Below are 22,037 nucleotides of genomic sequence, written 5' to 3'. Positions count from 1 at the left end.
GTAATTCAACAGTTTCCACAAAACATTGGCTGAGCTGGTTTCTTACCATGACAGCCTCTTCAGCAACACAGAGTAGGGTGTATGCACCCAGATTTAAAATAGGAAACCAAGTTTCAGGGAGGCTAACAATGTCATCCTATGGGAAGTTGTACCCTTCTAAGACCATTGATTCCAATGGATTTAGAAGTCTGCTAAAGATTTCCCTGTAAATAATGTTTTTTGAACTCAGAGAAAGAACAGACATCTGAAAACAAATCTTAAGCTGGCAGTCTAACCACTTCACATCACTGGTTCTTCTGCCTGACCCCCTTCTCTGTCACCTGACACATACCCATACAAATGAATGAACAAATATTTACCATAAGCAACTGGAGTGAGTGCAAAAATGGTATGAAGAGGGCACTTCATATACGGCAGCTCATCTAGAAGACCACAAAGAAAAATTAAAGAATAAAAATTGTAGGTAGGATATGAAGTGCAAAACATACTTTTTGCAACTGCTCTATTGACACAGAGAGCAAGTAGTAACACAGAGGGTTGGATCCAACCAGCTTTTCTGAAGAAATGTCTCCTTTGAGCACCAAAAAGGCTATGCTGGGGATAACGGGACTTGCATGAACAAAAGGCATGCAGATTGTATTGAGGAGAGGAACTGGGTGAGATTAAATGAAAAAGCTGCCTGGATTCCGCCCAGAGAACCTATCAGAGAATCTACAGACAATGCAGCTTTATCTAGAATATAGCAGTCTTGCACTTTCTATGAAGTAGAGATTCTTGCACTTTCTGTGTGGTAGAGATTCTTTGATGTTATGTAACATATGGATCTTTTAAAGTGCAGCATCTTTACTGACATTGTTATGCTGAGCAGCATTAAAAACTAGGCAGCTAGCATGAGAAAACCAGGCAAACACAGTAAGTGCTTCCTCCTGCCACATGTAAATATCACACTCTCAAGGATCAGAAAATTCCTGCATGCAAGCGAATGTCTGCATTTACACTACCATAAGCGAATAGCGGTTCCTGAGGAAAAAAATACATTCCACTTAATGACCTCTTTTGCTTGAGGAGTAACAGAGAACTATTTGGTTTCTTACCTGCGCTCTTATCAAGGAAGTAGGCCAGTAAGCATCTCATAACTGCCTGGTGAGAGACAACTAGGACATTTCCCTGACGTTCCAGTTCCATAATCACAGGTTCTAAGCGCTGGACCAAATCTTGGTAAGACTATAATGTAAGAAATATGTTAATCCAAATAAGATTAAGTCATCTGATTTTACCTAGTCATGAGAGTTCAAAGTGATGATGATGATGACGACGACGATTATTATCAATTATTACAAAGGGAGAACCCACAGGCGTCATGTGGTTATGTCTATGTTTTTGTCTATGGGGCAAAACAGCCCAGGGTATGGGAAATGGCAGAAGAGTGAGCAAAGTGCAAAACTTTTCCTCTTACCCCACAGGTATCTGAAGAAGTGTGCATGCACATGGAAACTTATACCTTGCATAAAACTCTGTTGGTCTTAAAGGTGCCACTGGACTTAAACTTTGTTAGATATTATTACTACATATTATACTTCTGCTCTTCCTTTAGAATGCTCAGAGAGACTTACGATTGCTCAACTTGCCAGTGCTACATCAGGTGCTTCCACCACACCACTAAATGAAACACTTAAGAGAGGCAGGTACCAGGAAAATTATTGTTACAAAGTTGTAAGGGATTTGTTGTATTTTAAAGATCAGAAATTTCCTTCCACATTATAGTAGTTTCCTGAAAATCTGTCAATTGATTCAAAGGTTGATGTTATACTAGCATTTTGATCTTTAAAGAAATCTAAGGGTAAAACTAGATATCATGACTGGAAGTCTGTGTATAGAGTCCCCCCACTCCTTATTTTTCAAAACTTTAAACTGCAAATGCACAGACCCTTGATTTGGATTGGGAAGTAGTGACAGACTTTTAACTCTTTGCTCCTCTGCTGCTTCCATGATTTGAATCATCCCCTGGGGCCATCTGCCATGAAAGGGAAAACATACAGGTATCCGCATAGCACCTATGTGGTATAATGGCCTTTGAGAGAGAATGTTTAGACTGAAAAAACAGCATGGAAGCAAAGAGTTATCCCCCTTCACCTGACTACGATCCCTTTCTATCTTAGGGCCCTGCACACAGCTGCAATATAAAGTTCTACAAACAGCTGGGGGATCAATCCATGGATCAAATCATCACCAAATCTAGCTGGCCATAAATGTACAAAAGTCACACTTTTGATTATGTAGATATGAGACTACCTGGAGAACTAAAAAAACAAATTTAGATTATCACTTAATATAACTCAGGTTTGACAATGAGAATTATCTACCATATTATCTTCTGTTGTATTGTGTTTTGCAATTGCTGCCTCGTATCTTCACCAGCAACCTCAAAACTTGTAAGGTCAAAGTGATGATATTTTATTAACTGATCATAAAACACCCTTACTTCTCCTCCAGGGTAACGATAAAGGTATTTCTCTTGATCCCGAAGTGCAAACTCCTCTGGGTACGTCCTCTGAATGTCTTTATAGGTCATTTCTTCACATACTCCCTGGAAAAAGAGAAATTATATCCCATTCAGAGATCCTGAATTTTATCAGTGGGTTGGAGCCCACATGCTCTGCTAGCAGTGGAATTTTCCCATTATACAAGAGGCTTAATCTCATGCACATGAACTTTGGAGTAAGCCCCACAGAACTTCGTGGGATTTATTCTAAGTAAACATGTACATGATTGGGTGGAAACTTCTGAGATTTTGAGATCAAACCGGTTCATTTATTCCACTGCAAAATGCTCAGAGCTCCCTTGCTTAGAGTAGTGGTTGCATTTCTTGAAGGAAAGGATCCTTTATTTATAGTATAGCAAAACGAATTACTTGTAATCTCCCCCCAATTCAGTGTTTGGCCTTTCCAACATGCTACTCACAGCATCAATCTCATTAAGAATTTTCCACTGCTCATATGGTACACCTAAGGTCTCGGCTGTCTGGATGGTTCTCTTCAGCTGGCTAGTCCACACCTTCAGATCCACAATTTCCTGCTCTTTGATGAATTTCTTCAATGCTTGCGCAAACTAGGAACCAATAAAGTATATTGAGAAGTTTGTGGCATCTTTGTATTGGAAAGAGGTTGCCCTTCACTAAGAAGATGAGACCTGCGGCTTCTGACATTGGCACAGTTCTTATATGATGACAAATGTTGTTGAAATACTTGGGGGGATCCTCAGGTGCATGCATTCCCTCCTTCCTTTTTCTCTCCTTACATACAACTAATTAAATATGCCCACATTTATAGCAAAACACTGTTTATTGTTTGTTCTTTCCCTCCAAACCAGGAGTTCACAGCTTGCGGGTGCACCTGGACCTGGACCTCCTGTTGGATAAACAGGTGGCAGTGGTGGCTAGGGGTGCCTTCCACCAGCTTTGGTGTGCCAGCTGTGGCCTTTCCTGGGCAGAAAGGATCTTGCCATTGCAGTGCATGCCCTGGTAACATCTAGATTAGATTACTGCAATGCGCTCTATGCTGGGCTGCCCTTGAAGACTGTCCAGAAGCTGCAGTTGGTACAAAATGCTGTAACCAGAGTGTTGACTGGAGTGGGTCACAGGAACCATATCCCTCCAAGTCTTGTTCCATCTACACCGTCTTCCAGTTTGCTATCGGGCTCAATTCAAGGTGCTGCCCAGCCTGGTACCAACATTCTCCCATATGAACCTACCCATTCACTCCAGTCATCCTCAGAGGCTCTGCTTTGGTTGCCCCCGCCACCTGAGGCTAGACCCATGGTGACTTAAGAAAGGGCTTTCTTGATCATGGCACCAAAACTTTGGAATTCCCTCCCCAGGAAGATTTGTCAGTCTCCTTCTATCAGTGTTTTCTGCCAGCAGGTGAAGACGTTTTTGTTTACAGAACAAAGTTGGAGTTCAGTGACACCTTTAAGACCAACAAAGTTTAATTCTGGGTATAAGTTTTCATGTGCAAGCACACTTCATCAGATACAAGATATAGGAAGAAGGATGCATGCACACGAAACCTTATTTTATTGCTTAAGATCAACATGACTACCCACCTGAATCTAACTTTTTTGTTTAGTTTGGCATCCCCCCAATAACCTAACTGGCCCTTTCCCTTGATTCTGGTATTGTTTGCTGTACGGGGGGGGGGGGGGGGGGGGGGTTTTTTTATTTTTTTATATGTGCATGTGAGTGTGTGTGCATGTGGAAGTCATGACAGTCTCTGGTGACTGACCCCTACTGGGGGCCTGGGGGATAGTCAGAGAGGTAGCTGAATAAAGCCCACCCCCGCCTCTGGTATTCCAAGGAGGGTCTCCCATCCAAGTACTGGCCAGAGTCGACCCTGCTTAGCTTCCAAGATCTGACGAGATTGGGCTTGCCTGGGCTATCCAGGTCAGGGCATTTGTTGTATTTGTACTGAATTATTTTATCATTTTAAATGTTGTTTTTAACTGTTCTGATGTTTTAGTGTTTCTATGTGTGCCACCTTGGGGACAGATCAGGTGGAAAGGCAGCATAAAATGCTTTAAATAAATAAAAAAATAGAAGGAATGTATTTTCCAAAGATGGCAAATATTACTTTCTTGGCTTAAAATTAAGCAACTTGCTTATACGCATGGTTACACCCAGCATTACGAATATAGCGAGTGACTATTTTGACTCTTTGAGCAAAATGGGTGTCTTAATGGGAGCACGGGTTTGTTTTCCCAAAGGCTTGCAGACATCCTCAGAATTCCACAACAGGCTGAACAGTGTCCCATCAGTGGGAATCCAATCACAGGAATGAAAATACGACGACTATTATTTTTGGTGTAATTATTGCATGTTTTTACTATTTAGCTCCCCTGAAACTGATCATCAGAAAATCTGAACCCCAGTTTCGATTCAATGGGGTTGGATCCTATACTTCGTTTTGCTTGCATGAGATTTTCACTGATTCTCCCCTCCCACTGCCGGCCCCCTACAACTCCTCCGCACGGTTCCTGAAAGTTCACCAACACCCAGAAGCATGACTTTGACGAGCACAGCGCAGTGAGCACCCACAGCAACAAAGCTTACCCTCTCTGTGCCATACCTGTTTCCCTCGTGTCGAGAGGCCTGAATCCCCACCAATCTTGCCAACAAGGTTGCACTCGCTCTCACCGTGTCTACAAAGGTATATGGTGCGTGGCTGAACATGAATATTCATGAGGTAATAGACAATTTTACTTTGAATGTAATCCTGGACACGGTTGACGAGGAAACGTTGCCCCACATTTATCACTTTAATGAAAGAGAGGTCTCTGCAATGAAGAAGCATCAGGTATCAGAGTAGGTCAAAGTACTTCAGTCCAGATTTTCTTCTGCATGTACATGAAATGTGACCCCTTAAGGGCTTTGTATACTTGATTAAGTGTTTATGTGGCCCTGGATTTGATTTCACCAGCACTGACTTGTAGGATCTATCCTGGAAATGTGGGAAATTATGAGGCACCACTGGTAGCTGGAGTTGCACAGTTTAAAATACTTGAAGAAGTGCATTCTTCTGCCTTTAAACATTAAAAGGGGAGAAATGGAGGTGGACACTTAAAGGGTGATGCACACAATTTTTTCATCACGTATTGATTGTAGCATCAAGTGATAGGTTTAAGGGGGAGTAAGCCATCACAGATTACTCGCTACAAATAGAAGCTTTACAAGATGGGAACCCACAAGGACTTGCTGGAGACGGGGGGGACAGACATCACTTCATTTTACCCTACCTCCCCTTCTCAAAGCCATTTCCTTTTTCCCTCCTCCTGGCAGCTCTCATATCCTTTCTCCTTTTCCTGGTCTCCTTTCCATCCTCCAGCCAGCCTACCTTTTATCTGTCTTCCATCTTCAGCTATATTTATTAACTTCATTTATACTACATCTTTCACGCCAATGGGGACCCAAAGCAATATACATAATTCTCCTGTCCTTGATTTTATCCCCACAACAAACCAGTGAGGAAGGTTAGGCAGGGACTGGTCCAAGGTTAATCTGGTGAACTTCCACAGCAGAATAGGGATTTGAACCTCAGTCTCTTAGAGTCTCTGCCAACCTAGCAGTTTGAAAGCAAGAAATTGCAAGTAGATAAACAGGTACCACTTCAGTGGGAAGGTAGCAGCGTTCCGTGTACCTTGGTGTTTAGTCATGCCGGCCACATGACCATGGAAATGTCTTCGGACAGCGCTGGCTCTTCGGCTTTGAAACGGAGATGAGCACTGCAACCCTAGAGTCAGATTCGACTGGCTTTCGAGCAAGGGAACCTTTACCTTTACTTTTACTCTCAGACCCTAGTCTGAAACTGCTATAGAACACTGACTTTTGTGCAGTGGCTGCCTTTGAACAGTAGCGAGCAGTCAGGCCTGGCAGTGGCTGGTGTCAGGCCTGGTCCTGATGAAACTTCTCTCAAATGCCAAAACAGTTCTGGAAAGGGCCCTTTCCCCATCCCCTCCGTTTACTGACATAAATCAAAGTTTGAAGGCTGACAGTATTGTTGTGATTGCCTACCATCCCCCCAATGACCACTGCAGAGGGCATTCATTTCTTAAAGGTACAGGTGCGGCTTCTACTGGGAATGAGTTAATCCCCCATGTGGTTTTTGTGGTTCTGTTTTTTTGTTGTTTTTTAAGATTTTAGATTTTTGTGCAAACACTGGGGCTTTTCTCAGGTTTGCAGAAAGATTTGTCTTCTCTGTTAACACTTCTAATCTCCATATTTAAGTAACCAAAAACGAAGCTCTGTTGAGAATTAGAGTCCGGGGTTAGTAGCTGCCTAACAGCTGCATCTCAATGGGGAAAAGAAAGGATGGGGATAGGTGGGGCTGGGAGGGGGAGGAGTCCAAGGGAGAATAAAAGGAGGTTCCCTAGAACAGGCTGGAAGCAGGGGCAAAGCAGTTGGCGACCCCAAATTGTGAAGGGGTTAAGTCCGGCTGGGAGGAGGAAGAACCAGGTGATGCAATCCCCTCCCCTCCCATTCTGAGGCCTGTGGGAACCTCCCACCAGGCTGAGGACTAGACGGCAGATCATAGGCCGCCCCAGGGTGAGCAGCTGGAGTCTCACAATAAGATATATTGATATCATCGTGTCAGTTCAGACACTCAGGCCCCACCTTCCCAGAGGTGAATTCCCTTTACCATATGCAGAGACAAAAAAACAGGTGAGGGCTGTTGCTGTTATGCCCTGTGGGCTTCCAGACAGAATCATGATCTGATCCTTTTGGCATGACCATCCTTACAGCTACAGTGCTGTGGCCCTGCAACTGCTCCACTCCATTTCCATTCCTGACGTACATTGTTGACTTGGAATGCCTGCCACTCCTTTGCTGTGCATCTTACTTGTCATAATTAACTGGATCAAGGGGCTGATAGGTGACCTTATAGCACTCGATACGCTTCAGGAAATCATCCATCACATTCTCTCGGTTTCTCTCCGGGTAGTCAGGACTGGAGACCTTCACTTCCTGAGTAACCAAATAAGATGCCATTAAAATGTAACCGAACATTCTACATACAGAAAAAAACATCACCAGTATTGCCCTTAAGCTTCCAAACAAATATACATTGTTTATCTTTCCTTGGCATGGAAACAAAGAGCAATTCTAAGCATTTGCCCTGGGGACAGATAGACTAAGCTGTCCTTTCTCCAAGCTGTTTACTGTACAATCGTCCCATGAAGATATGTTCCAGAGTCAATATATTCTTGTTTCCATTTTCATATCTGAACTCTTACATAATTTACATAAATGTCAAAAGAAACAGTAACTGCTTCTCTCGCTGAAGGGCAATGAAGATGGTGAGGGATCTGGAGCCCAGGTCCTATGAGGAAAGGAGCTGGGTATGGTTAGCCTGGAGAGGAGATCTGAGAGGGCTAAGAGGACCCAGTTTGGTGTAGTGGTTAAGTGCGCGGACTCTAATCTGGGAGAACCGGGTTTGATTCCCCACTCCTCCACTTGCACCTGGCTGGATGACCTTGGGCAAGCCATAGTTCTGATAAGAGCTGTCCTTGAAAAAGACCAGTTTCTGTCAGAGCTCTCTCAGCCCCACCTACCTCACAGGGTGTCTGTTCTGGGGAGGGGGAGGGAAAAGGAGTTTGTAAGCCGCTCTGAGACTCCTTCGAGTAGTGAAGGGCGGGGTATAAATCCAATCTCTTCTCTTCTTCTTCTTCATATAGAGAATGGAGCGAAGTTGTTTTGTGTGGCTCCAGAAGGTCAGACCCGAACCAATAGATTGAAATTAAATCAAAAGAGTTTTGGCTAAAAATCAGGAAGAATTTCCTGAAAGTTAGAGTGGTTCCTCAGTGGACCAGGATTCCTTGGGAGGTGGTGGGCTCTCCTTTTTTGGAGGTTTTTAAGCAGAGGCTAGATGACCATCTGACATCAATGCTGATTCTGTGAATTTAGGCAGCTCATGAGAGGGAGGGTATGAAGAGATAAACCAGTACTTGACTCTCGTGGCCCATCAGTGGCTATTAGCCACGAGGTATAGATAGGGACTCTGGGGCAAGTGATGCTCTGTCTTCTTCGTGCTTGGGGGTGTGTGTCAACAGTGGGAAGGCTTCTAGTGTCCTGGCCCCACTGCTGGACCTCCTGATGGCACCTGGTATTTTTGGCCACTGTGTGACAGATTGTTGGACTGGATGGGCCTTTGGCCTGATCCAACATTGGCGTCTCTTATGTTCTTATGTTAAGTGAGCAGTGATTCACAAATTTTGTTAGTCTTTAAGGTGCTACTGGACTCTTGCTCTTTTCTACAGCTACTGAATTTATAGTTACAGTCTTTGTGCCTGTCTGCATGTTTGCTCTTTCATATGGAGGGAACTTGATGCTATGATGGCATCTCTGAGTCAAAGACCATAAGCGAGCATGGGTTCTCCACAAATGTCAGATGCTTATATTTTTAGAAATCATTTGGAAGCAAAGACAACAGGAGGCAGGTATCTTTCTCTTTTGATGTAAGCATATTAGAAAAACAGGGATTTTCTCCAAGGGCTGGCCCACCTTTGGGAACCACAGCAAGCTAGAATAGCACCTCCCTAAGCAGTTTACTAGGAGCTGCGGTGGCTCAAGTGGTTAAGACGCTGAACTGCAGGCTGTGGAAGGTCAGTAGTTCAGTAGTTTGAGACCCGAGTGTGCCGCATGGCGGAGTGAGCTCCCATCTCTAGTTCCAGCTCCTGCCAATCTAGCAGTTTGAAAGCAAGAAATTGCCAGTAGATAAATAGGTACCACTTCGGTGGGAAGGTAACAGCGTTCCGTGCACCTTGGTGTTTAGTCATGCCGGCCACATGACCACGGAAACGTCTTCGGACAGCGCTGGCTCTTCGGCTTTGAAACGGAGATGAGCACCGCAACCCTAGAGTCGGACTCGACTGGCTTTCGAGCAAGGGAACCTTTACCTTTACGCAGTTTACTGCATTAATTTCTGGCTGGGCTACTGAGCACACAAATGGGTACACAGCTACATTATCACTTGGCAAGGAGAAAAACAGCAGTAGAAGACATTCATTCAACAGGAAAGAAGAAAATGCAGAAGAGCAGGTCTTTGTGCACAGTACTGGAGAATGCTCTGCGGGAGAAGGAAGGTTTTGCAGAGCCATCACGGACAAAAAAGAATGCTTTGTCAACAGGAGCAGAGTAGGGTACCAGCACAAGGAGCCAGCTAGACTGCTTTGGAATTAAGGTTAGTGTGTGTGTGTGTGGGGGGGGAGTGGTAGAAGAAACAAAAGGAATGTGTACATATGAACAACTAACCTAAAAATGTAGATAATAAATGGAATGTTATTCTGACTAGGATGGTGAACTGATTTGTTTATCGAATTAAAGATACATTTGTAAATCTTTGTATTCAACTTTCTTTTTACTGATTTTTTTATTTTTTAAACAATGAAAAAGTGGAGGTCACTGCTGCAGAGGACAGCTGTGTCTTCTCAGGACTGATGAGATCCCTCTATTAAGGCAAATGAAGGGAGTTGTAGAAATAACAAATGAGGGAAGGAAGGAAGGAAGGAGATGGAGATGACAAACATACAGCTAGACTGTGAGTCCATCTGTTCCACTATGATTTGCTCTTTGTTAAAAATATAATGAAGGGTGTGGAAGGATTTCATGGGAATAGATGTGAAGAAAGAAGTACACGGTTTTTCTGTTCAGGGTCTTGTAAAAGTGATTACACAAGAGGCTGTACAAATTACAGAGGCAGGTTCTGTAACTGAGAAAGAATGAGAAAGAATTAAGCAGCACAGAAATATGAATATTAAAGAGGCTGTAGAAGTTCTTTTGTGTGTATTACTTAAGAAAGTTTCAGCCATTAACACCTGCATTAGATAGCACTGAAGGTTTTTATGTGGTGGAATCAGGGAGAAATGGACAGAAACACAGGGAATGACTTGCTTCTGAGTAAGTCAGAGCCTTGAGCTGATGAATCAGGAAAGACACATTTGCAAGCTGAACCACGAGGAATTTTTAAAAAGGACAATGAAGAGAGAATAGGAAAACGTTAGTTTCAAAACAGAGAAGGAGGAGGAGGAGGAGGAGAAGAAAAGATTGGATTTATACCCCATCCTTCACTACCCAAAGGAGTCTCAGAGCAGCTTACAAACTCCTTTCCCTTCCCCTCCCCACAACAGACACCCTGTGAGCAATGTTCCCTCTAAGCTGTGGAGTCTTGTGAGCAAAAATTCTACTTTGTGAGCTCCTGGCACTAAAGTTGTGAGCGAGCTATTTGGCTACTGCATAAATTAGTTTGCTCTGGAGCCATCTTTCCTGAGCGAAGAGAAAAATGTGTGAGCCGGAGGCTAAAAAACTGTGAGCTAGCTCACACTAACTCAGCTTAGAGGGAACACTGCCTGTGAGGTAGGTGGGGCTGAGAGAGCTCTTGACAGAAACTGCTCTTTTTCAAGAACAGCTGGGCCAGAACTACGGCCTGCCCAAGGTCATCCAGCCAGGTGCAAGTGAAGGAGTGGGGAATCAAACCTGGTTCTCCCAGATTAGAGTCCGTGCACTTAACCATTACACCAAACTGGCTCTTCCTCTACTTCCTCTAATTTAAATTTACAAAATACTTCCTCTAATTTACATTTACAAAAGCCCCAGAAATAAGAAGAAACATTTGATAAGTTGTGAAAATCCAAAGAAAGAAAAGACAGATGAAAAGCTGGTGTTTAGTCTGCAGAGGATTTCTTGTAGAGATCACCCAAAATAGAAACTACGGCTGCAAAAGAAATGGCTGTTTTCTCAAAGAAAGATGCACTTTTGACTTCCTCCACCAGGTGGCAGTATTTATCACCAATAATTGAAATTCATATCCCAAATATTTGCCCACAGTTTGGAAATTTATCCATTTATGATAGCTTGCCAAATCATTGTTTTATTATGCATCAGTACCAAGAATCCACACCTGCTAGAACCACATGCTTGAAACTTCTCATCCTTAATCATGATCATTAATGCTCACAAAAAAGAAAAGGAAAAACAGTTACACTAATTTTGCAGTATTTTCACTTGCGCTAAACATTCACTGTCTCTTGACAGAAAATGAAGCCTATGTAAATGAAATAAATACATACACCTTCCCTGTTTATACCTGTCACCACCTCCCTCACCTCCCTTTATCTTCCTTGCCTCTAGTTACAGACTGTAAAGTGGGAGGCATGTTGATGGTGCTGTGGAATAAATAAAAACAATCACAGCCATAAGTATGATTGTATTAATCAATGCAATGAAACTGATTTGTATACTGAACTTTTATCATGGAAATCTGCAAATCTTTATCAAGGTCAGAAAACCTGTCAGATCAATTAGTGCAGCATGTTGCTTGTGGAAAAGATTTGCACATCAGTGCCTGACCACACATAAACGGACAGATTCTTAGTACCACAACTCCCCCTTTACCAGCTGAAGCACTTTCATCAGTTGAAACGCTATATACATGTGAAGTATTCTTACTGCACCTTGTAATTTTGTGGAATATACACATCTCGGAGATATCCTTCTGTTCCTTGGAATTAAGCCCTCTGAACCAAGTTCATTTGTAGCATCGAAAGCCTCTGTCTTTATACCACTCTACATGTTTGCCCTTCAATAAGGAAGGAATCTGCTGCTGGGGCACCTGCCCTGGGCTCTAGAACCTAAGAGAACACACTCCTGTCTCCCTCTTACTAGTTACAGTTATGAAAGTTTGGTTCTATTTATTCTTGAATCTCTCCTGTACACCACTTATTATTACATAAACCACTGCACAGAAGTCAACCTGTACAACAAATCAACCTGTACAACAAATCACAGAACACACCAGGATAAAGCAAGCTATGTGCTTTACTCATGGCAAAGACGCACGTGCTGAAGGCAAAGTCTTGTGCTGATAAATGTGGTTCAGCCCCAATCACATGTAAAGCAGAAGGTAGGGGTGTAATTTAAGAGCCTGAGAAGGACACATGGCGGATGCTGTTCCCTACCCACCCCGCTTCCGGCAAGTACTCTTCTCCAGACTGGACTCACTGATGGTGCTGAAGCCCTACTGGGGATGAAACAGACTTGGGACACAGATTGCAAACAGACAGAAAGTGGCAGGCAGGGGGAAGTATCAGTACATCTCGTACCCACGTCCCCTGAGTGCTTTCAATCAAATGCCAAACACTTTGCTTTACAGAAGATTAGGAAAGATGTTCCTTTGAAGACACAGGTTCTCCTGCCCCATCCTGTATAGTTTGGAATTTTGTTAAAAACCATGATTTGCTGCTACCAAGTACTTGTGGGGCCAACAGGTACTTAACACAGCAGGTAGTGTTTCTTATAACAATATATAAAGTATGAAAACAAGGATTATATACAAGCCTGGAAACCACCACCAAACTGTCCTAGGAGGAGCTAAAACAACAGTCTGTTATCCCTAGCCCCACATTATAAAAACAAAACCTCAAAGACGTTTTTGGCTGGAAAGCTCTGATTTAACGCTAAGAGCCTGAAACCTCAGACAGAGTGGCCAGATTCTGTGCAGCTGCCAGAGTCTACCAAGGCAGTGTAGTTTCAATGACATGTATTTGCTTTCTAGATATATTTCAATGGGAAATTGTATATTCTTATAACCAATCTGTTAATGTATGTTTTATTCTCCTGGTCTACGGCCTTAATAAATTATTGGCCGAATGCTAGGGGGGGGGGGCTCCTACACTTTGCAAATCCTGTTTGCCATGGCTTATTTAGGCATCTTCCAAACTTGATGTGTCTCCAGAGGGAATACCCATGTAACATTGAACACAGTTTCTGAGTAAAATATGGGAGCTGCTTTTAAACACCGTCAAAGTTCAGTAACATTGATCAAGCCATTTCACATGAAAACATGAAGCTGTCATATATAGACTCACACCAATGATCTATCAAGATCAGTATTTCCAATTCTGACTGGTAGAAGGTCTCCTGGGTCTCAGGCAGAGGTCTGTCACATCATCTGCTACCAGACCTTTTAAATGGATAGGCCAGGGATTAAACCTGGGACTATCTGTGTGCAATCAAGATGCTCCAACACTGAGCCACAGTGACATTCCAAAACAGCTGTGACTTTGCTACAGGAGAAAATAGGAGGCCATCCTTGGAAAGATGTGCAAAACCTACCAATATATTTGCAGCAATGACTTCTGGATCATCACAAACAGATTCCACAAAAAATACCTGCAAAAAGTCAAAGAAAATGCCTAGTAAAATGCAGATCCTTTGCAGCAGCATAAACTGTGCTTACATTCATCATCTCTGGATTTCAAATAAATCAGTTGGGCTTTGTATTTACAGCTACAGTCAGACCTTTAAAATCTTCCTAACTGAACAATAATAAAACCTTCTTAATTAAATGTAAACCAGCACAACAGACTTAAGGTACTTGTTCCTTGGAAGCCTCCTATGCAGGTCATTCATTTATTTATTGCTTAACTTAGCTTGGTGAACTCTGCACACATTTTTGAAGAGCAGATATCTGTGTAGTGCTTAAGGTCAGAATGCCTACTCAAGAATTAGCCTTGCTAAATTCTTCCTGTTAATGAGTCCTGGAATATGTGTGGTGACACTGGGTCTAATAAAGGAAAAACCTGGTTTGAAAAAAAAAAAGAAAAGAAAAAAGAATTAGCCTTGCTCTGTTGGAACTGCTTATGCAGATCCTGCTGGACTTGAAGTCTAAACATTGATGGGATACTATGAGGATGTCCACTGACTTTTACTTAGAATAAGGATGGACTTGAATGTGACAGGCAGAGCTCCTGAAATGATGCCAGAGAAACTGCTTTAACCATGCTTGTTCCTTGCCTGCTATCCTTTTAAATAAAACTGAGATAAAGGATGCACTTTTATTTTCTGTTCAAGAGTTAACTTGCTTTTAAATCCCCCCACACACACTTTTAGGTGGATAAAGATTGGCCTGTTTAGGTAACTGCCACAAGCCTGAATCCACATTTGAAAGGAAGTAGTCACCTTAAAGGAATTTTCTTTTGCAAAAGTTAGTATCAAATCTCGCCTCTCTCGGGTTGTGTTGGTTGCATCAAAGACCTAAAAAGAAGAAAACGGATCTGTATAGTACTAAACAGTATACACTGCAATTTCCAGAGTTAATTCTAGGTTTTTGATATTCCTCTGTTCAATATAATTATGTTATAGTCAAAGAACTCGTTCTCAGGTTTTAAAAGAAACACACTTTAAATCACTCTTTAGATTATGATTTATATGTTTTGTTTTTATCTTTTGTTAATTATTTAGCTTTTTTAATTTGGACCCCTCTAGTTACACCTATCAGCTTCTACTAGAATCTAATGACTCAAACTGGATTACCTAGAATCCAAAATTAAATCTCTGGATATCACCTTAGATTCTTTACTCTTTACTTCCAAATCTGAGGCTCTCTCAGTTATAAGAGCCAATCTACTTCGCTTTGAGCTACATTCACTATATAACACCACTAACAAAACCTGCTCACCCCTGTATTTTGGAATATCTCCTGAAGTCGTCCAAACTGCCTCTTAACTGTACCAACTTCACATCCCCAAACTCCGTGGAGCCCTCTCTTTGGCCAGATTCAATGTATTACCTTCAGCCTTATTATCTGGCCGTTTTTCAGGGTGTGCCCTTTTCTGACAGATGTTGCCAGGCACAAATGATCATATCGAAACGATCTCCCATGTCTTGTTTCAGTGCCCCTTGTATCATGCGCTATGTCTGAAATTTCTAAACTCTACTTTGGCTCAATTAGAAGAATATCCAGATGGCCTAAAGATCCTTACTCTTCTTGATAATCCAAACCTTGAGATAACGGAAACTGTTGCTAAATTTCTTTTTGGTACCATTTCTATTCGCCCTTTGTTTAATTGATTGGTATGCTTACATGGTAATTCCTTACATCTGTTTTTTTGCAAATATTATTTTATGCTGTTGTTGTTTTTCTTGTACATGAGTCTCCAAGGGTTACATGCCAATAAAGGTAATTGGACTGGATTGAAAATTATTTAGCTGTATAAAATTAACAAAACATATACATCATAATCTGAAGAGAGATTTACAGATTATGATCTATTATATGGTTACAAAATTACAGAACTGTTTTTTTAACCTGTTATAATGAAGATCAGTTTTAAAATAACAACATTAATTTTTGGAGTAACTGTCACACTCTGGGGCACCCTAATCCTGCTGGAGAGAAAGAAAACTGGGGGAAAGGCAAGGCACGTCCACATGGAAGCAACCAGGAAGAAACACAGCCAACACTAGCTTTCTATGGGGCAAAGGCCTCCTTGGTGCAGCAGTCTTCTTGGAAAGAAAAGCCCTTCCCAGGAGTAAACTCCAGGAAGCAGGAGCTGAGAGTGGCCAGGAGAAAAGAGATAAAAGGCCCCAGAAAGAGAAACTGGCTGTTATAAGTAATCTAAGCAATTAAAGTGAAGCATGTGCTTATCCCTGGCAATGCTGCAAGATGGTAGACACCAGTTTAAATAGTATCTTACTCCTCATTAGTTAGCTGCCACACAGACAAATGCCCAGGGCCTTTGCTGGAGATGTGATTGATCATAAACTGATGTTCTGCATACCGTTTGGTTATGAATTCAGGTATTTTGACAGGATGATTATGTTTATAAATGAAACGTGGGGTGGAAATATACATTCTGAATCAAAGGTTCTTTTATTTTCTGATTTTACTTTACTTTTCTACCTCTTAGACAGCAATAAGTGATACATATGATAAAGTAGCATCAGGGCAGCACTTTGCACCTGATTCTCTCTCTCAAGCAGAGGCTATATTTGCAATTTTGCTTGTACAAAACTCAGTGCAGTCCTAGACAGAATTACACCCTTCCAAGCTCACTAAAGTTAATGGGTTTAGAAGGGTGTAACTCTGCTTAGTGTTACAGAACTAGGCTTCCCAAGTCCCCTCGGGGGGCGGGGAAACCCCCGCCCCAGAGGCCCATTCCCTGCCGCCAGTGGATCGGGCCCCGGGGGGAACTCCACCCCGACGTGCGTGACACCCGGAAGTGACGCGACCACGCCGGGCACGCTGGGGGCGGGGGCACGGTCATCCGAGGGAAAACTCTATGGTTTTCCCTTGGATGGTCGTGGCCCCACCCCCAGCGTGCCTGGCATCGTCACGTCACTTCTGGGTGACGTGCGTGCGGCGCACATGTTCTAGGCGCGGCGCAGGAGTCCCACGGTAAGCCTATACAGAACAAAGTTTTGAGTCCAGTGGCACCTTTAAGACCAACAGGGTTTTATTCAAGAAGTGTGCATGCACACGAAGGCTTATAGGTTGAATAAAACTCTGTTGGTCTTAAAGGTGCCACTGGACTCAACTCTTTGTTCTGCTGCTTCAGACCAACATGGCTGACCACTGGAATCTCTCTGCTTAGGATGCTGCTGTACGACATTTATACTTTCATAAATATACAAAACAGGACAATATAAAATATAAACGATGCTTTTTATGCTTGTTAAAGTAGTAAACCAAATTAATTATTCCATATATTTGTTTTCCCCCAAACTTTCAGTTTATTTCCTGAGAAAAACAAAGTATTTCCCCATGGCTTTAACGTCATTGGAATAAGTAAAAGAGAATCAGTTGCCACAGAGCTCTTGGTAAGAGAGAATCAGCCCTTACAAATGGTTCAGTTTTGAACAGAGACCTGCATTAACAATGCAAATGTAAACGGAGTCACAACATTTAAAAACCATTGACTTCAGTGGGATTAGAATTGTACCGCAGGAAACTGCAAGGACTTGAGCGAAGCATCTCGTTTTCCTTCTCCTCCACTGTTTCCTTTTCCCCTTCCCTGAAAGCCCCCACAGCCTCTCTCCTTTTCCTGCTTTGTTTTCTCCTTCTAGGGTTGATGGCCTCCAGGTGGTACCTGGAGATCTCCTGGAATCATGACAGATCTCCCAGGTACTGCGATCAACTCCCTCATTAGGGCTGCTAGCTCCATGTTGGGGAATTCCAGGATATTTGAGGCTGGAGCCTTGGGAGGGTGAGGTTTGGGGAGGGAAGTGCCCTTACCAGGGTATAATGCCGTAGAGTCCAAAGCAGCCATTTCCTCCAGGAGAACTAATCCCTGTCATCTGGAGAGCAGTTATAATTCTGGGTGACCTCTGCCCCCCACCTGGAGGTTGGTAAACCCTAGTTCTCAGAGGAAAAGCCTACTTTGGAGGGTGGAGTCTATGGCATTATACCCCTCTTCCTCCCCCACTCGAACCCCACCCTCACCAGGCTCCATCCACCAAATCTCCAGGAGTTTTCTAACCTGGAGTTGGCAACTCTAGCCTCTTCCCACCCAGCTTTTCATCTCCCCCCCCCCCAGCAACCTCTACCAAGCAAAACTGTGGGCCAGTTGTATGGTGCCAGCCACTGGGCCAGGCCCACTTCCATGGCAGAGAACCCTTAAGGACTTGTGCGGTGAAACCTCACTTTCCTCTCTATCCCCCTTCCCTACATTATTTTTTTTTCCCTCCTCTTGGCAACCCCATATTCTCTTCCCTTTTCCTGTCCTGTTCTCGCCTTCTCAGACATTCACCAACATACCTTTTAACTGCCTCCTATCTTCAGCTATATTTATTATTTATTTACTTCATCTATACCCCACCTTTCACCAGTGAGGACCAAAACAGCTTACACTTTTCTCCTCGCCTTTTTATCCTAACAACAACCCTGTGAGATAGGTTAGCCTGAAAGAATGTGACTGAACCCAAATCTGAACATTTTTCTGCAAACCCGGGGCCCATTTCAGGTTTGATAAATGATCCGCCTTACTCATACCCAGCTCCAGTCACTGGATTTAAGTATCATCAGATCTGGCCGCCTTGGCTATTAGTATATAGACAAGTGGGGACCCACAAGAAACTTGCGGTAGCAGCCAACCCATTCCTCCATCTATGCTTCTTCCTCTTTCCTCTCTTGTATCTCCCTTTCTCTCTCTCCCCCCTTTTCTTACTTTCCATCTTTTTTATCTCTATCCCCAATGCCTACTGTCACTTTCTCTCTCTTTCCCCCCCATCACTCTCTCTCTCTCTTTCTACCTTAACAACAGCAGCAGCTTTCCCAGCTGCCCAACAGTTTCCCATCCCTCACAGAAACAGGGGTGCTCAAACTGCCAGCCCACCTAGCAGCTTCCTCCCCCACAGTAACAATGGTGGCAGCAACTCTCCTGCCCGCCCAGCAGGTTCCCCCTGTACCCATACACATCAACAGCAGTGGTGACTCTCACGGCCACCCACTCAGCAGCCCCCCCCCTGTCAACGGCAATGACTTTACCAGCTGCCTGCCTGCTCAGCAGCTTCCCCCAGCTCCCCCTCCCCATACAAACCAATGGCAGTGGCCAGTCTCCTGACTGCCTGCCCAGCAGCTTCCCCCCTCTCTCACACACCAACAGTGGAGATGACTCTCCCAGCAACTCCACCCCCAATAGGATCAGCAACCTTCTCACCTGTCTGCCTGCAGTTTGCTGCCTCAGGGGAGGTGTAGACAAACCTAGCATTTGGGGGGGATTGAAACTCCCCCAATGTATTTCCCTTCTCTTTCTGCTCCCCCTCCCCAATCAGCGCTGGAGCTCCTTCTGGGCCCGCTGTGTGGGGGGGGGGGGACTTGGGAAACAGTCCATAGTTAACTCTGTTTAGGACTGCGCCATTAGAGATTTGTACTAGTTAATATTAGAAAGCAGTTAGCATGTTGAAAGCAGTAAGAGTGATGCAACACATTTTATACATTGTTATGAGAAAACAGTTCATGAAGCCATTTTTTCCATTAAGTTTCCTGTCTTCCCTACACAAATTATGAATAAGGTACTTATGGAGGGGAAAAAACCTACAGATCCCACTCATACCCACATTAATGCATTCTGGACTTTTGCCTTAAAGTTGAATGAAAAAGTGCACTTACAGCTATCTGGCCACAGTCCTCTGTAAGATAAGCTTTCACATCTTCAAGGGCAACCAAGGCACACTGTCTGCAAGAAATTTTTGTAGAATTACAGGAGTTGTAAAAATAATGATAGGCCAAACCATCTAAACCAGTCAATCAGTGGGATGTTTTGAAACCATATTCCTGTCTATCCAAATTTCTTTATTATAACAACAAAAGTAATGATCAGTAGGTTTGATGCCTGTGCTAATTACAAAAACAAATGAGTTAACGGCTACTGTGAAACAAGAAAATACTATTTTATGAAAAGAATTCTAACTTTTTGGGTAAGGTTTCTATATGTTGAAATGATTACACAGAACAACTCTTTAGTTTTTATCCTGGAACACAAGGGTTATCCTGCAGTTACACAAATTAAGAAAAAACTTGTGCAAAGTAATAAAAAAAACTATTAAGAAAATATTTTTTACAGGTAACAAGAGATATCACCAAGAAATTTAAAAAGTAGTCTGCCACATATGTAGTAACATTTTTGGCTCTTTGGAATATCTGACCATACTCAAATAATAAGAGATCAGTTGATACTCTTTGACCAATCAATTGACCTAAGGGAACAATACTTTTAAAGTAACATGTACTGGACCTCTGGCATGAACTTTTTTTAAAAAATTAGGACAATATGTAAACATTGTCCCTGAAGACAATATTTGTCAGATTATTTTATTAATGGTTGTCCATGCAGCAGTAGTTTAAGATTTGTCTTATTTTTAGAAGACTTTGTAAATGGATATTCAAATCCTGTCAGTGTGGGCTGTGGGGTCTTAGAAGCCAGGTGGACAGTGTTCCCTCTAAGCTGTTCCCTAGTTAGTGTGAGCTAGTTCACAGTTTTTCACCCTCCAGCTCACACATTTTTGTCTTTGCTCAGGAAGGATGGCTCCAGCCCAGGGCCAACTAATTTATGCAGCAGCTAATTCACCTGCCTGCTCACAACTTTAATGCTGGTAGCTCACAAAGTTGAATTTTTGCTCACAGGACTCCACAGCTTAGAGGGAACATTGCTGGTGGACATACAGTGTCTTTTAAACAACAAAAATCCGTTTTAGTATCCCTAAATAAAGATGATTGGACAAACAAATCCTAATTAATCTAACAATTCAGGATTTGTAACAATTACTCACTAATAAAACTATATACTGCTGAAATAATAGATTCCTCTTGAAATCTGAATCCTTGCTCATATACCAATACATAGGGTTGCCAGCCTCCAGGTGGGGCCTGGGGATCCCCCGCTTTTACAACTGATCTCCAGCTGACAGAGATCAGCTCCCCTGGATAAAATGGCTGCTTTGAAGGAGGGGCTCTATGGCATTGTATCATGCTGAGGCCCCTCCCCTCCCCAAACCCCGCCCTCTCCTGGATCCACCCCCAAAGTCTCCAGGTATTTTCCAACCCAGACCTGGCAACCCTACCAATACACAAAATGGAGTAAATTACTCTTAATGTGCCCTCACTTCACACTGGTGGCCCTGGCAGTGCTAAATTCTTCAGTTTGAAGCTGCTTACACTCCTGGTCAGCATTCTCCAAATTTCCTCCCTCTGACCCAGTCTGACATCTTCTTCCTTGCCTTGCACTCATTACTAGCCTCTCAGCTCCCGAAGTGGTAACCTCCAGGTGCTCAGTCCACTGCTCAAGCTGTAGTGCTGTGTCTGATATGTTCAGCCTCAGCTACTTCAAGGGGCTCCCTTTCACCTGCAGCACCTTTCTGTCTCCACCAACTACCCAAGAGGCCCTTTCCATCACTCTCCCAGAATCTCTAAGCAGTCTGCCTCAGCCTACTTCTTGGCATTCCTTATATGAAGTTTATTACAGTCTCTATTTGCGCTTGCTGGTCATTTCTGATGCTGCCTACTTTTCATTTCACTGTTAGTCTGACTTTTTTCCCCATAACACTAATCTAAGATGCCCTTTGATTTTCTATTTTCAAAGGCACAGAAGTCACATCTTATTTCGTGTTGATTCTAGCACATTCTGAAAAGTAGCAACACAGGTATGAGACTACTTAGCAATGTCAGTGTTTTGTGGGAATGCTGACATCAACTTACTTTCGAATCCTCATGGCTTCTTCATTATCGTGTCTGAAGAAGTCATAGGACTTGTACGATTTAACAGCTTCACGACGATAAACTCCTAAATTAAACACTTCAAAAGGCAAAGAAGAAAATTAATCTGGCAACATCCCAAATGCAAACTTTAGCCGAAAAAGAGCAAAGAGGAGATTTTTCACACCTGCCTTGTTTCATTTTGATGACGAAAATCAATTTACACATTAATAATGTCATGAATTACCTTAAGTTTTGGCTGTTCTCCTACACTTAAATCTCATTTCACTAGAACAGGGGTGGCCAAACTGCAGCTCTTTCACACAGTCTAATTTAATGTTAATAAAAAGCAGATTTGCATATTTTTCAATAAAAACATGTGCATAATATCTGTTAATGTATTGCATTTCTTAAACATTTGACATTTATTCTGTGTGGCTGTTACATTAAGCAAGTTTGGCCACCCCTGCACTAGAACATACAGCAACCCTTGGGGCTGTGACATATGTTTTGCCAGTATAT

General features: G+C 42.8%; 1 protein-coding gene across 1 annotated transcript in view; it reads right to left on the bottom strand.

The window, feature by feature from the left end:
* Nucleotides 1-22,037, bottom strand: part of PFKFB2 (6-phosphofructo-2-kinase/fructose-2,6-biphosphatase 2) — a 43,349-nt gene that overhangs the window by 17,048 nt on the left and 4,264 nt on the right. Inside the window, exons 4-13 of the mRNA XM_015427813.1 lie at nucleotides 21,519-21,615; nucleotides 19,434-19,500; nucleotides 14,504-14,578; nucleotides 13,658-13,714; nucleotides 7,389-7,513; nucleotides 5,121-5,328; nucleotides 2,962-3,108; nucleotides 2,483-2,587; nucleotides 1,095-1,224; nucleotides 360-422 (exon numbers count right to left, since the gene is read on the bottom strand). Of these exons, the coding sequence (XP_015283299.1) occupies nucleotides 360-422; nucleotides 1,095-1,224; nucleotides 2,483-2,587; nucleotides 2,962-3,108; nucleotides 5,121-5,328; nucleotides 7,389-7,513; nucleotides 13,658-13,714; nucleotides 14,504-14,578; nucleotides 19,434-19,500; nucleotides 21,519-21,615 (1,074 nt within the window). The remainder of the gene's footprint in view (nucleotides 1-359; nucleotides 423-1,094; nucleotides 1,225-2,482; nucleotides 2,588-2,961; nucleotides 3,109-5,120; nucleotides 5,329-7,388; nucleotides 7,514-13,657; nucleotides 13,715-14,503; nucleotides 14,579-19,433; nucleotides 19,501-21,518; nucleotides 21,616-22,037) is intronic.

The sequence above is a fragment of the Gekko japonicus genome, unplaced genomic scaffold (genome assembly GCF_001447785.1).
Source record: "Gekko japonicus isolate JY-2015 unplaced genomic scaffold, Gekko_japonicus_V1.1 scaffold413, whole genome shotgun sequence".
NCBI lineage: Eukaryota > Metazoa > Chordata > Lepidosauria > Squamata > Gekkonidae > Gekko > Gekko japonicus.
This window is presented reverse-complemented; position numbering and strand designations above follow the sequence as displayed.